We start from the raw sequence: 16,359 nt of genomic DNA, 5'->3' as shown, positions 1-16,359 counted from the left end.
GGACATTACATGGTTTCAAGGGATGATTGCAAATGGGTTGAAAGATACCTGCAACTCATCTTCCCCAAATCGATTTGAGGAAGATGAGTTGCAGGGTTTTTTTTTTTCTTCAAATAAGGGCATTTTTGTCATTCTACCCTATCAAGGGGCAGAATGGTCCATCAATGTTAAAAAATTGGGATCCGTTATAACCTAACGGATCTGTCTAATGGGAGGGACTATAGTGGTACTTAGTTTGGAAAGCAGGGGTGCACGTGAAATTAGTAAAAGTTCAAGGGGGCAACTGTAAGTTTGGCCATTTTCAGGGGGCATTTGGAAATAACCCTATTATTAAATATATGTAGCATCTGTTAGGGAATTTCTTTTTAAAATGTTAGACTGCTTGGAATCGTTTAGGAACTGGAACCGATCCACCCATTAGTTAATGGTCCTGGATCTCAAGTTTAGAATCGATTAACTTATTGGTCTGGTTCTGATCCTGACCCCTTAAGACTGGAACCTTTAAAGAACCGGATCGATAGCCCAAAACCGAACCAATTGACACCCCCTACTAAAACCCCTACCAGATCTTGTCAGAAGTCTGTGGGGGTGGAGACTGGAGACGGGAAATGAGAACTCGAGCCATGGTGAGGTATAGGGGGCAGTTTATAATCTACTAACGTAGCCTCCCTTGGCAGTTCGGAAAACAGTCTGTCTCTCTCTTCACTTTCTTTCATTTTCCGTTGAACTGCCAAATGAAGCCTCATGCTGCAGCATTGGTCGTCCTGACAAACGCAACAGCGGGTGACTATTTGTTCGGCTCCCGCTAACACAAAGAACCGTTTAACACTGTACGCCCACTGTCTAGAAAGGTAGAAATCGTCGGCGGCCAACGGCCAACAGCCAAGTCCGCCTGCAAATCAAATGTGCGCTTCTAAAGTGAAAACGTTAAGCTCGCTTTTCGGTTCCTCCATTAGAAAGACATCAAAGAAGTCCCGCTTGAGCTCAGGAGCACGCGATACAAACCTTAAACAATTCGTTTGCTCTTTGGACTCCTCAGCTGATAGTTCAGGAATAGTGGGCTCGAAGAAACCCGCTTTGAGAACTTCGAGGAAATTGGCGCTGGAAACTCTGTCAGCGGAGTCGCAGTCGGTTAATTCCGGTGACAATTTGTTATTATTTTCGTCGATTTCTTTCTTGTTTGTTAGTTGAGAAGTATTTAGGTGATAAAATGTCTTTTTATTTTTCTCTATTTTCTTGTAGAGGATTCCAAGAAGCAACTATCCATGGATATATCTTCTTTGTTATGTGGTACGTTTTTCTAATGAAATTCATAGCTTTGTCGATTTTCTTCACTTCATTTGGTTATATTGTCAAACATCTCATGAACATTTCTATTATTATTGTTGGTCGAAAGTCTTGACTCCCTGCATAATTACCCCCGTTGTGTTTATAAATGTATACTTTTTCATTCTTAGGAAGTACGGTTCCACAGTCACCCAACTCATCGGCTCTGTCTGCGCCTGATGACAGAGAATCCATGGAGAAAGTGTTAGACATACCATGGATTTCAAATATATCTCATGCCAGAGTGTCAATTCACCATAAGGAAATTTCACGTCAGAGGAAACAAAAATGGATTTTCAAGAACAGCCAGAGTAATCGTTTTGAGCGGTTAGTAAAAATGTCTGCACAAAAACTGGGCACGGAAGCCACACTCGAGTTTTTTGGCAAACTGGGACGAGAAACTGGTGTCAAAGAATACAAAGCATTGATGGAACATTGTATTCAGAAGGCCAGGGACAGTGAAGATGAAGAAGTTTCATTGCATGAGATTCATAAGGCTTTTCAACTCTTTCAAACAATGAGAGAACATGGTTTTCAAATAGAAGAATATATTTATGGTCCATTTCTTATGTATTTGATCGACATGGGAATGGTGGAAGAATTCCAATTTTTTAGTAGAATTATCCAAGATGAGAACCCTGGCTCAATTTCAAGACTGGGTTACTATGAAATGTCGCTTTGGATTAGGGTTGACGATGAGAGTAAAGTTCAGGAGCTATGCAATTCTATTGAACTTGATAATGAGGGAGACAGATATAGCTTAGCAGGTATGAGCTTGGTACCACAAAGGCACTTCTTCTTTACTTTATAGTGCAGGGATTGTATAGTTTCCCTTCATTTGTGTTCATTAGACTCAAAAAGTGTTACATTTACAGCTGAATGCAGTCCCAATGTTGGCCTATGTAGATTGGAAGAATAGGTTGGTATATATTGTACTTACGAGAGAAAATGAATGATTAATGTTGTGAATTCATATAGAAAATGAATGATTGATTGTTGTGAATTCTTATACCTACAGGTATTTCCCCATTTTGTGAAAATTACTCCTAATATCATTATGCTTGAATTTTGTCATTTTCATCTATTATGTGTTTGTATGCTGCACTGTTATCCGAATGACAACTTTTTTCTTGTGTTACATTTATTGTTTGAAACTTAGCGCATACAATTTTGATCCCAAAACTTTGATATTTAGTGCTTGTGCTTGCATTTGAAAACGTGAGTCCTGAACTTACGTATTACAACCTTCTTATGGGGCCCTTCTATTTTATGGTTTTATGCACGTGTTCTTTTTCACTTTATAACAGTAGCTCGGCCAATACTGCTGTAGCATGTTTATTCATACACTAAAGTTTGTGACTTGGAAAAGGGTGCTCAGGGGCATGGTTGTTTGAGCCTGCCATTCTGTAAATTCCTACTGTTTTTATCTACTAAAGGTTTCTGACTTATAATGGCCATTTTTTCTGTCAGGAACTGCCCCAGATAGGATAGTGAGGCAAACAAATTATCCAAACACTACTAGTTCTGAAAGATAAATGATCACCTATAAGAATGGTGCTGTGTTTGTGTAGGAACAGCTTTTGTCCTTGTTAAGGTTAATGATGACTCTTAAATCTCTTCATTATGTTCCTTACACGGAGTGTTGGATTCCTTTTTTGAGTCACTACGTTCCTCGGGAGCCCTTGAAAATGGATATTAAGGCTTCCATGTGATCCATAAATTCTATCCTCTTGGTACTGGTCCCGTGGTTCTTGTTGACAATTGCATCCTTTCTATAGGGTAAAGGAGTTGGAATTTCCTTCCTGTTTATATTCTTTCTTTTTGGAACCTTTTTCTTTGTTTTGTAGTAAAAATAATAACACTTACATAACTGGCCTGATGTTTCCATATTAACCAAACTTAGAGATTTTGGTTTCGATCTTGTCAAAATGTTTTGATTTTCAATCGAAATTTGCCCGAAACTTTGCATGTTTCAGCTGGCCACTTCATTTGTTTATTTCGGTGGTCAAGTGGCCTTTTTTCGACTCGAAATTCAGGGGAACCCTAATTAAGCATCTCTAAACATATTAAAACCAAGTGAACATCCCAAGGGGATAGCTTAGTTGGTAAAGACCAACACCTAACAATTAAGAGGTCATGAGTTCAACTCTCCTTGGGGCCTACCTATCCCCCCCCCAAAAAAAAATAAAAAATAAAAAATATATATATATATATATATATTAGAACCTTAAGATTGTAAAAAAACACACCCAAAATGGTAGTTTGGTTTTGTACTGTAGGTTGGTAGTTTCGTCATATGCTGCTGTATACTTTCTCAAATATAGCTTAATCTACACATAATTTAGTATTAGAACAAACAAAATTCATTGAAAACAACTAAAATCTGCATTAGGAATGAAGAAAAAAAATATTTAATAATACACAATGTGAAAGTGTTACAACTTACAAGTAAAGAAAAAGTTTATAAGTATTACAAGTAGTCAAGTACAAGCGTACAACCAATGTTAAAATATTCCTACAAAACCGTTGCTCCAACTCTATATCACTAGCACATAGAGTTCCGGGAAGGCCCAAAACCTTTTGGGGAAAATGGGTATACTTATAATTTTGAACCTTGCCCAAATCTTAATTAAATGCAGCAAATTATCGCTGTAGATGCGTTGTAGTAGTTCCCATCACTTTGTTCCACTAAGAAATGTAGGTGATTTGACAAAAAATTATCAAATATGGGGTTTGTGGGGTTTTCCTCTGTAATAGGCAAAGCCCTCCAAATGGATTGGAATTTCGACCTGTTTCAATCTGAACAGTGCTTTTATATGCACTGTTTTGAAATGATACCGAAACCGTGTCTAAACCGAAATTTTGGTTGGAATTCTGCGTACCTAGTGAGTTGACCTGCGTTTCATCTCTACCATTGTCAAAACCAAAATTTTTTCTTGAAGTCTCTGTTGTTTTGACCGAAATTTCTAAAAATAATATCAACTGCTTCTGGATAATTATATGTCTGCTGTCTGCACTTTTGTTTGCACCTTTCTTCATTAGATGATCTCAACCATTAATTATCACTAAAATCCATATTTGTATTCATTAACTTTCCAAAAAGATGTGGTGAATTCATTTTTTGCATAAGCAACATGTTTGTATGTTCCCGATCTTTACAATTCAAAAGTTAGAGCCATCTGAAACAAATACCAAAATAATTCCGATTAATTGTCAGAGAATTGCAGCAGGATTTCCAAAAAAAAATTATTAGGACTGTCTAATTCTTGTAAACTGTTGAGTTATGTAACCCGTAAGGGTATTTTGGGGGGTTTTTCTCCATAGCCAACTCATTCATTAGAGTCGGTTATGTGGGGGCTTTATTGTAATTCTGTCCTCTTCGATTTTATTATAAATTAAAGGGCTTGGTAATCACATTGATTATCCAAGCATTCAGCATTAGTACTGCTGTTAACATGGTATCAGAGCTACTAAATCTGATCTAGGTTTTCAGCTTCTCCTTCTTCTTTCTATTGCAACCCCCTCCTCTCACCTTTCTTTTTCCTTTGTCCTTGTAAACCTTAACAGGGCAGCACTAATGAGGTGATTCTTATGAATCTAGTTGCTGCCCTATATCTCACCTTGACGAGATAAAACCAACAAAACCTGTAAGAATCGATATGAGTGCTTTTCCCTTTTTGTGATTTTGATTCTTCCTTTTGGATATGGAGTCTACATCAGATATTGAAGATCAAGTACTGCACTTGTGGAAGCATCCACATTGCTTGCAAGATTAAATAACACTTTATTAATTTCAGGGGTTTTTTTTCTTTCAAAACCCTGACTTTATTGATTTCAGCTTTTCCCTTTTCTGATCAAGCTGGTTTTTTGAGGAGGTCTTCACCCTTAAAGAGGATTTCGATCCTATCTGTGGCCCTTTTTGCCAAGGCTTTATGGGTGATCTACATATTCTCCAGTTTTTCAAGTTTTCTCCTAAAATCCTGAAGGATCGATCTCACCCATCCCTTATCTGAAGCAGCTGTATTTTGGAGGAGTTTCTCACCTCACCAACAGGAGAATTCGGTCCCTGTTTGAGCTATTTCTGATGGCTGATTTTGGAGATAATGAATTTCTCCATATTTGAATTGATTCTCATTCTCCTCTGTCAACATGTCTGATGTTACTACTAAAAGTTCAGGTTATGATGGATCAGGTTGCAATGACTACTACCCTTTTGCTGCTACATCTATCAAGCTTGATGGGACCAATTATCTGATATGGTCTAGATCTACTTACTTGACCGTTGCTGGTCGTGGGTTTACAGGACACATTACTGGGATTTCTGTGAAGCCATCTGAACCAATAAGGCAGAAGTCAACCTCGAACCAGGGAAACCAGCAGGAGGTCGATTGCAGGGGGATCGATACAATGAAAGGACAGCAGCAGGGTTCAAGACTGAGGTCTAGTGGACTCCTTAGGGGCCTGAAGCAGTCCTCCAAGTATCACTCTGATTGGGAGGAAGAGTGCTGAGATCAAGACCTTCGAATCAGCAGCAGTGAATAAGGAACTGATGCAGCCGCAAGTGTGGAAAGTGGTCTTCTTTGCCTCTGGACAGCAACAGCAGATTCAGTTGTTGTTTAGGATGCTCTCTAGGTCTGCGCAGATGTAGTAGCAGGTAGCTACACTTGATTGCAGTCACACAACAGCAGGAACATTGCTTGTAATCCAAGTCCCAGCCTTTTAAGAAACTTCTAAATAAAAGCTAAGCAACTAAAATAGAAACTCTAATTGAAATAGAAACTTCGAAATAAAAGCTAAGCAACTAATATAGAAACTCTAATTTAGAAAAAAATAGTTAACAAAATAGAAACTAAATTAGTAGCAACTTCTAATAGAATATTCCACCAGCATCTAATCTTCACACCAACAGTCCATATCAATCCCAAATCACTGTTGACGTGAACAGTTTTTTTTTTTTTTGGTTGGGGAATTCTGTCCGTCTTCTTCATGCTTTGATCTACTTCAGCTCTCCTCATCTTGAAACAAAACTCGTCCTCGAGTTTGCTAGAGTTGTCGAATCTGACTTGCATGATAAATCTTCAATCGGAAGTGGAATGCAACAACCGTCGATTGTGTCTATTGCCTCTCCTTAGCTCTGATACCAAATAATGCAGAAGTCGACCTCGAACTAGGGAAACCAACGGGAGATCGATTGCAACAGGATTGTTACAATGAAAGGAACAGCAGCAGGGTTCAAGACTAAGGTCTAGTGGGCTCCTTAGGGGTCTGAAGTAGTCCGCCAAGTATCACTCTGATTGGGAGGAAGAGTGCTGAGATCAAGACCTTCGAATCAGCAGCAGTGAATAAGAAACTGATGCAGCCGCAAGTGTGGAAAGTGGTCTTCTTTGCCTCTGGACAGCAACAGCAGATTCAGTTGTTGTTTAGGATGCTCTCTAGATCTTCACAGATGTAGCTGGTAGCATCACTTGATTGGAGTCGCACAACAGCAGGAACAGTAGGGACTGGAATACCAGTCCCAAAAAACCCACAAAATTCAAATAAAGAGCAGAACCAGAATTAGAAACTTAGGGTTTATAGTCAAACCAGCCAGGTGATGGTCACCACACTTGGATCGAGTGTAGAGAACAGTAGGGGGAAGCTTGTCTCCAAAGATGGTTCAATTTTGATGGTCTGATGTAGAAATATCAAAGGCTTACCAAAATAGAAAGTTTGAAGAAACCTTCCAAAACAATGCTGTTCTGGGCTACCAGCAGTAACCGAGTGTAAGGCTTGGTATTTGTGGCTTGGTCTGCAAATTTGTGTCAATACTGATGGGTAAAATTGGAGATGGAAGGATGAGAATGAAAATAGCAAGTAAGTGGAATATGGAAGTTTCAGACTGTGGAATGGAGTGTAGAAAACAGTAACTAGACGTTGGTCCAACATCTGCAAAATTTCTTCCAGTGTCACAGACCATGTTTTGTCTTGCATCAACTGTGGCAAGCTTCCCCCTACTGTTGCAGACCAGGTTTCATTCACCAAGCTTGATACTCGGTTACTGCTGGAAGTCCAGAATTGCTTTGTTTTGGGAGGTTTCTCTAAACCTTCTATTTTGGTGATTCTTTGATATCTCTACATCAGGCCATCAGACCTGAACCAATTTTGGAGGCAAGCTTCCCCCTACTGTTCTCTACACTCGATACAAGTGTGGTGACCATCACTTGGCTGGTTTAATCATAAACCCTAAGTTTCTAATCCTGATTATGTTCCTTATTTGAAATTTTGTGGGTTTTTTGGGACCAGTTTTTCGGGTTTTGTCCTAAACTCTTTTTTATTGCTGCGTTTTTTTTCTTCTTTCTATTACATATGAATGGAGAACATAAAGGATAAGAAGAAAGGAGAAGAAGATAAAGAAGAGAAGATAGAAGAGAAGAAAGGGGGTAGGGGAATGGCTATCTCAGCCTGGGTCTCTCACCCACAGTTATCCCAGTTGTTTAACAGGGGTTTTACTCCCATAATCGAGTGGAAGAGTGCCTCAAAATTTCATTCATTAATTCTTTCTGTCTTCTTCATGCTTCGATCTACAACAGCTCTCCCCATCTTGAAACAAAACTCGTCCTCGAGTTTGCTAGAGTTGTCTAATCTGACTTGCATGATTTATCTTCAATTGGAAGTAGAATGCAACAATCGTCGATCGTGTCTACCGCCTCTCCTTAACCTGTCTCTGATACCAAATAATGCAAAAGTCGACCTCTAACTAGGGAAACCAGCGGGAGATCGATTGCAGCCAAGATTAACACGATCATGAACAAAACTCTTTTTTTTTTTAATTGCTGCTTTTTTTCTATTACATATGAATGGAGAACATAAACGATAAGAAGAAAGGAGAAGATAAAGAAGGAAAATAGAAGAGAAGAAATGGGGTAGGGGAATGGCTATCTTAGCCTGGGTCTCTCACCCACAGCTATCCCAACTGTTGAACAGGGGTTTTACTCCCATAATCGAGTGCAAGAATGCCTCAAAATTTCATTCATTAATTCTGTCTGTCTTCTTCATGCTTCGATCTACATCAACCAGGTACACCTTAAGATAAATGGGTTGCCAACAATACTCTCATTATGTCCTTTTTGATTAATTCTATGAAACCCAATATTGCTTAACGGTATTTGTTGTTGAATACTGCTACTCAGATATGGACTACTGCAAAGGATACCTATGATCAGGTTGGGAATGATGCTCAGGTGTATGAACTCCGTAAGAAAGTTCATAACACCACTCAAAAAGAATTATCTATCTCTCAATATTATGCTGAGCTCCGGAGTTTGTGGAAAGAGTTTGATCACTATGTTGACTACCAACCCACCAATGCCACTGATGTTGCTGCCTAGCGGAAACATGTCGACAAAATCCGAGTTTATGACTTTTTGGCTGGTTTGAATATTGAATACGGTCAGATTCGTGTTCAAGTCCTTAGCAGATCACCATTCCCTACACTGGAGCAGTCTTATGCCTTGGTTCATACTGAAGAAAGCCGATGGACTGCCATGCTTCATCCTCCCACTATTAATTGATCTGCATTACAGACTGGTTCAGGTTCTACTCCTATATCTGATGGGTCTTCTCGCATCGGTGATAGCTTTAAGGAGGTTATTAAGTATGAGCACTGTCATAAATTGTATCACACCAAAGCTACTTGCTGGAAACTTCATGGTAAACTTGTTGATTTTGAGGCCAAATGTGGTTGGGGAAAGTCCAAGCCCAAGGCTAGTCACACTGAGACTACTGCAACTCCTACAGACATTGGCCTTACTTTGGATGAACTTCAAGCTTTTCGTTGAATGTTAAAGGCCTCTTCCGTTGTACCTGCCACGCCATCTGCACCTGTTGCCCCTTCTGGTTCTCAATGTGCTTCAGGTATTCCAGTCGGTAGTCAATGTGCATCGGCAATCTCCAGTCCTTGGATTATAGACTCTGGTGCTACTGACCACATTACTGGTTCTTCCCGAATCTTTCATCAGTATTCTCCCTCTTTTCGGAAAGACATTGTTTGAGTAGCTAATGATTTCCTTTCTTCTGTCTCTGGGAAAGGTTATATTCGTTGCTCTCCTAGTCTTACATTATCCTTTGTCTCGCATGTTCCCTCTTTCTCCACTCATCTTCTTTCTATTAGTACTCTTACTAAGGATTTGAATAGCAAAATAACTTTCTTTCCCTCTCACTGTGTCATATAGGATCTGGTGACAGGGACGACGATTGGGGGTGGTAAGGTGCATGGTGGTCTTTGCTTGTTTGACATGGGTTTGACTTCTCCCACACTAGTTTCTTCTCTATCTCATCAGTTATACTTAACTTCTTTTGACCTCTATTAATGGCACTATCGGCTAGGTCCAAGGTTTGAAAACTTGGGTCTCGGAGGCATCTCGGCCCCTCCAAAAACCGAGACGAGTCGAGATCTTGATGCATATTTTTTTTCCGACTCGAAACCCCATCTCGGTAAATTTTAGACCTATTTTGGGTTAGAAAGTTGGTATTCAGCCTATTTTCGGCCATTTAAACATAATGGCATTATCAGATTTTGCAAAAACAAAGTCCAAATAGGACTTTTACATCGGACCCTAAGTTGGTAGGCGACGACGTACTAAAATACCCTACTCTACACATTAATGACATAATTTAGTAATAGAAAGCTAGCAAAACATTCAATTAATAGTAAAACAACTTAATAAGCATTAGAAATGTTAATGTGATACATCAAATTGTTTAAGTTTAACAATGTTACAACAATCATCACATAAAATGAGATTGAATCACGTATTCATTCCCCACTTGTTCCACATAGTCTTCCCATGACATATTGTTGCTGTACTGCCTGCACTGTTGCATATAGTGCTCCACAACATTCATATAATAGTTGTTATCCACATATACCAAGGCCCCTATCCTAGGGTATAGCTGTTGCCATGTGGCGTGAGACGGTTGCCATGAAGTGTGAGATCCACTGCTTCTGCTACTGTCATATTGAGGCATGTATGGGACTGGGAATATGGGCCCAATACCAGACCCAGTGCTTTGATTGTCAAACTCATGTGTTGATTGACCAAACTGACCATAGGTACTATATTCAGAACCGATGCTCTCTTGGCCATAATCATAGTGATGATGAGGCTGAGATGAATGCCCTGATTGATGCTCACTACCAGTATCCATACTCATGCTTTCGAAACTTGCTAGCATAATGTTCATACTCGTGTCATCATGCTGAGGTTGGTTGTGTTTGCGACCTGTCCTCTTGTACGTTTTAGTGTGGCTACCATGGTCTTCATCTTGTGTGGCATGTGTAAACTGAGACTCACCTGTGTTACGCACAGGGTCCGCCTACGTTCCCACATCATGCTGGTACTGCTCGCGCATCCCGTCATGACGATCATCATAATAACCACCACTCTGCATGCCACCTCCACCATCACCACCAGCAAGGTCATCACCACCAGCAGGGTCATCACCATCACCATCATCATCATCATCATCATCATCATCATCATCATCATCAGGAGCAGTTCCTGTTGCAGCCTCAAAAGATCTCGGTGACTCTGAATGTGCACGCCCCTCTTGCGACATATAGCTCTCAACATCTGTACCGGCTACAGATGCAATGGTGGAGTCGGGCCTACCTCCAAGCTCATCCATATCTGGTGTACCACGATCCCTCACCCACTGGAATAGGGGATCCTCATCATCATCAGAGTCTTCCTGGAATATGTTGGCTAGTTCGTTGGGATCTTTGTCATTGGTGTCAAATTCTTCACATATGTGCATCATCCTTAGTCTCATATTGTAATGCACATACACCAGCTGCTCCAGTCGTTGACTATCCAATCTGTTCCGCCTCTTTGAGTGTATCAATGCGAATGTACTCCAGATGCGCTCGCACCCAGAGGATGAACAAGTTTGTCAGAGCACTTTCATTGCTATCTTCCTCAGGTTGGGTGAACTTGTACCATAAAGCACCCACCAGTCGGCTGCATTATAAATATAGACTATTAAAAATATGTACATTCTAAATGGATAAAATTATAATTCATAAATGTAAAGCCATGCCACCTACTAGGGTTTGACTTTTGTCTACCCTCCATTGCAGATTTTCGGCTGAAACTTGCTGAGGCCTCTTTGAAGAATTTGATCTATTTTCATTTTAAATTTCAAACATTGTTAGAGGCATTAGTATTTGCTATTTAGTAATTACATTGCTTTACTTACTACCAAAGTACCAAAGTCCCATACTCTCACCTCGTCATTGCAGTCAGCTTGTGTCTTGGCATTTGGCTCCAACTTCTCAATAACAGTTTGAACTGCCACTAACAAATCTGTGTCTAGCCCAAGATTATGCGAGTACTGGTACTTTGGATTCAAATAGTATGCTAATAATGGGGAAACCACAAATCTAACTTGTTAGTGACTTAATGCTTTTAAGTTTTGAATATGTAAATGTAAAAACTCATATAAAGTGTAAAGTATGTTGAAGTGTTGAACTCATCAGCTTTATGCAATGGATGGCTCAAGTACTTCTCCCACCGCTCATCAATGATGTTAATGTATGACCTAGCACTTCGGGGTATTGCAGTTCTGACCATTTCCTTCATCTTCTCCAGGGCAACATATATGTGGGGCAAGGTAGGCTTCTTCTCCATATCAACCATCCTTAGTACTACCACCACTGGCTCTAATATGGCAGCAACTTTATGCAAGTCCTTTCAAAATTGGTCACTTGCAATGGTCTGTTATGCTGCCCTCCTTTCTTCTAAATTAGAACCATGCCAACCAAACCACTATTTACTTGCAAACATAGATCTCAGACCTATTACCTTCGTCTGAAAGCTCTTCAATGCAATGTAATTGGTGGCAAATCGAGTGACACCAGGCCTCATTAAACCCCCCTTGCATTTTTCCCTCATCATGGCTAAAGCATAACCATGGTTATATACAAAGTTGGTCACTTGCCTTGCCCTATTGACCACACCTGCCACCAAAGCTCTTTTCCCCATGTCCTTCAGCATTAAATCAATGGAATGTGCTCCTATATCTTCCTCCACCACTTGCTTCAATAGCTTATACAAGTATGATCAAGGATTTAAGTATCGGTATCGGATATCGTATTGGTCAGGCGATTTTAAGAGACGTATCGTATCATATCGTATCCGAGATACGTATCGATCGGTGCAGAAACGCATGAAAATGATTAAAGTACACATGAAAATACACTTTTGAACACAAAAAACAATATAAACAAGCAATTTGTGTCATATATCATGCATATATGCTAAGAATTGTGAATAATCAATAACCAGACAAGTGCGGCACTTTGAAATTGTTATAAAAGATTAAAAGATGAAATTCCTTACATGTAGAGTCACTCTATTGCCATGAAGAATGTCGGGGTGGATCAAAGTCCTGTCTGTAAGGGTCTTCAACAATAGGAGCGACTAGGATGACGTTGTGTACTGTTTGAACATAAGCACAATACTGAGCTCAGTCAAAATACTGATGGTAGTGACTCTCCCACTCATAGTAGAATCGTGTGTACTGCTCTAGAGTGGCTAATGTCACGAAAGCACTAGGTTGTGCTTGTGCTTGATTCTCTCCGTATCCATAACTTCTATACCCTACAGAAGCCCTATGTCCATAGCCTGAAGAAGAACCTGATGCATAATGCCCATGGCCTGATGAAGCACCAGCATAATTAGAACTAATGCTAAGTGACTCCATGCCACTCATAAGCACATCACTATCATATGGATTGTGGGAGTGCTTGGCAGACTTGCCCTTATGTGGCTTTCGCGAGTAAGTCTTATGACCAGCAGGCTCAGGACCATGATCCATATCTTGGGTAGTATGTGTGTATCCTGCCTCGCATGTGAACTGAACCCCAGCACGATGTTGTGAAGCCTCATGGCCACCACAACTACCTCCAGCACCACGGCCACCACCACCACCACCACTACCATCATCATCATCGTCATCATCATCATCATCATCATCATCATTAGCAGCAGTAGTAGTAGCAACAGAACCACCACCACCACCATCACCATCACCATCACCATCACCATCATCATCACCATCGTCGTCTTCATCCTCATCATCAACATGTTGTTGAGTTCCTCCATACGGATGACCTGACTTCGTCCTCTTGACTAAACCTTCTTCAGAGCTACTTTCATTTTCTTCAACATTAGGACAAGGATCTTGTGATGGTGGCTGTGTTGCATCCTCATCCATCTGTTGAATGATGCTCTCTATCACTGGATCAGGTTTGGTTGTCTGGCGATCCTCACTTAATTGATCCATCACCAATACCTTATCGGTATCCTCTATCCATGCTCTAACTGGATCTTCATCGTCAAGTAGGTGGTTGATGTCGATTGGGTTGACATCTACATCATCTCCTTTTCTTTCCAGCTCTAAATATTTAAGCTTCACTTCATTGTAGTGGACATACACTAGCTTCTCCAACTTTGAATAACGAGACGATTCCGGGATGCGGTGTGTATCAACCCGAATGTACTCAGATTACGTTCGCGCCTACTAGAGGATGCCGTCGGGATAACACTCAATTGCAATTCGGGTTAAGTGTGGAGCACTAGTACCCCATAATTGAGCCACCAATCACCGCACAATAATAAATGAAATATTAAAAGACAAAACCTTAAAAGAAATTTTAAATGATATAATAAATTAGGTAAACCTAACTTACCTGGGCGTTGTGTGCTCCTAGCATGGAAAGCCATTCTATCAGCAAAACCACGAGTGGCCTCCCGAAAATACTTAGCCTAGAGAGGTATTAAAAAAATTAAAATATTAGTTCCACTTCCACCAATCACTCTATTCTTGGTTTCAATCATTTATACAACTAATTTAGCTCTAACCTCATCCATGGCAAGTGTGACCTTCGCTACATCTGGCTCCATTCTGTTCACAACATTCCTTAGGGCACGCAATAGATCCGGTTTACACCCTATATCATTGGAGTATTGGATATCCGGATTCAAATAATATGCTGCACATGGTTTGTAATGGATGGTTAGAAACCTAGAAATTCTAATAATAAATAAATAAATAGTAACTTACTAACTACTAAGTGTTTAAAATGAAACCAAAGTCATATACTTATAAGATTACCTGCCCAATGAACATCTTGAACCAACATATTTTCCCATCGATCGGATATAATCTTTAAATACTTCTTATTTGATGTTGGGTTATTCTCATGTATTTTTCTCTTCACACATCCCATGGCCTCTACCATCTTACCCATGGTCTGCTCTTTATCCCCATCAACCTCTCGAAGCAGACAAAAGAGTGGCATCATAACATTATAATGTCGGCTCATCACAGCCCAAAACTTTGAGGAGGTGACAAGATCTTGAACAAATCTCCCAATTTCAGACCTTGCATAATTGCTAGTCAACCACTCAGTAGAGGTGAACATCTGTAGCAGCCCATGCTTTCGGGAAATGAGGCTATCAATTGCAATGTAATTTGTTGCAAATCTTGTTGTTGTAGGCCTCACTAAATCCCCTTGTGTGTAACTCCTCATCAATGCCAAAACCCAACTATGGTTGTAAATAAAGTTGGTGATTTTCCTTGCATTACTAACCAACTTTTGGACCTTGGGCAATTCTCCTATGTCCTTAAACATCAAATCTATGCAATGAGCTGCACATGGTGTCCAAAATAGATGTTGCCTCTTTAACATAAGCAACTGACCAGCCTTCTTGAAATTTACTGCATTGTCAGTTACTACTTGGACAACATTTTCTTCTCCTATGTCCTCCACAATTTCATCCATTAACTTGTACAAGTAATTGGCGTCTTTGATTTCACTAGATGCATTGACCGACTTGTGGAAGATCGTCCTTCCATCACAGTAGATAAGAAAATTGATGATGGATAATCTTGTTGGTCCACTCCATCCATTACACATGATGGTCACTCCATATAGTGGCCACTTCTCCTTGAACCTCTCCACATACTCATGCACCTTTTGGACAATATCATCCAAGTAAGGCCTAGCAATCTCATGAGGTGTGGGTGGCTTAACATTTTTCCCACACCGCTGAATCTCCTTTACCATGGCCTTGAAGTGGGGATCTTTGGCCTTATGTGGTGGAATCATAGAACTGTGGAACCATCTGGAGATTACTCTGCCTATCCTTTTGCTAAGTGTTTTGGGTTGAAAGCTTTCTTCAATCCTCTGTTGGCCAGCAACCCTTGGTCTATAGACATTAGGATCCATGTCTCTGATATCTGGGCTCTTCTTTCTCTTACCCTTACCACTCTTTGTAAACCGGTCAAACATCCCCTTCGCACTGGTTGCTCTACTCAGGCCAACAGGCTGCTTACCCTTACTTAGAGATGGACGACAAGAGGAGCCAACACCAATATTTACAGGGCCCTGGCTGGGTCGAGCTGATTGACTTCTAATCAATTGCTCAGCTCCATTGTTGCTCTTTTGCTTCATATCTTGATTGTTTCATCGCCAATGCCAACTCTGGGTCCTCCTCTGCTTCCATATCCGATCCTTCATAATCTTCAAAATCTTCCATCAAATTTTCCACCAATGCATCATCATCATCATGTGTTTGCTTGGATTTTTTTTTGGAATCTCTAAGGTGTTTTTGCATTGCCCTGCTTAACTCTACAGGGCACTTTGTACACTTGGAAACATTTCCATATCCTCCTGCCATGTGCTCTTTTTGCCGAGTTACCCCACCTCCAAGATGTTGGGTGTCACAGAAGTTGCACTATGTATGCAATCTATTATTGTTTATCTTGGTACAATAAGACCACCCAATGTCTTGTTGTCGTGGCATCGTCCTAAATACCAAACAAAAGTAGATAACTATATAAGATATATAACTATCAAGGCAGCATTCTTGGGTTTCCCCCTTTGTCCATTGGGCAAAACCGATTTGCAGCTCTGCGAGATGACATCCATACGGACTCTGGCCCTTACACCGTGCAGAACCTTAACTCTGCAGTCCCTCGAAGTCGCTC

General features: G+C 40.3%; 1 protein-coding gene across 1 annotated transcript in view; it reads left to right on the top strand.

Moving 5' to 3' along the window:
* The first annotated feature begins 735 nt into the window (after nt 1–735).
* The window catches only part of LOC122654339 (pentatricopeptide repeat-containing protein At4g04790, mitochondrial-like), a 143,968-nt gene continuing 128,344 nt past the window's right edge, over nt 736–16,359 (top strand). The window contains exons 1-3 of the mRNA XM_043848396.1: nt 736–1,141; nt 1,243–1,290; nt 1,458–2,093. Of these exons, the coding sequence (XP_043704331.1) occupies nt 904–1,141; nt 1,243–1,290; nt 1,458–2,093 (922 nt within the window). The 5' untranslated portion in view covers nt 736–903. The remainder of the gene's footprint in view (nt 1,142–1,242; nt 1,291–1,457; nt 2,094–16,359) is intronic.

This window comes from Telopea speciosissima, chromosome 3, assembly GCF_018873765.1.
Source record: "Telopea speciosissima isolate NSW1024214 ecotype Mountain lineage chromosome 3, Tspe_v1, whole genome shotgun sequence".
Classification (NCBI taxonomy): Eukaryota; Viridiplantae; Streptophyta; class Magnoliopsida; order Proteales; family Proteaceae; genus Telopea; species Telopea speciosissima.
The sequence above is the reverse complement of the archived record's forward strand: the minus strand, read 5'-3'. Positions and strand labels throughout refer to the sequence as shown.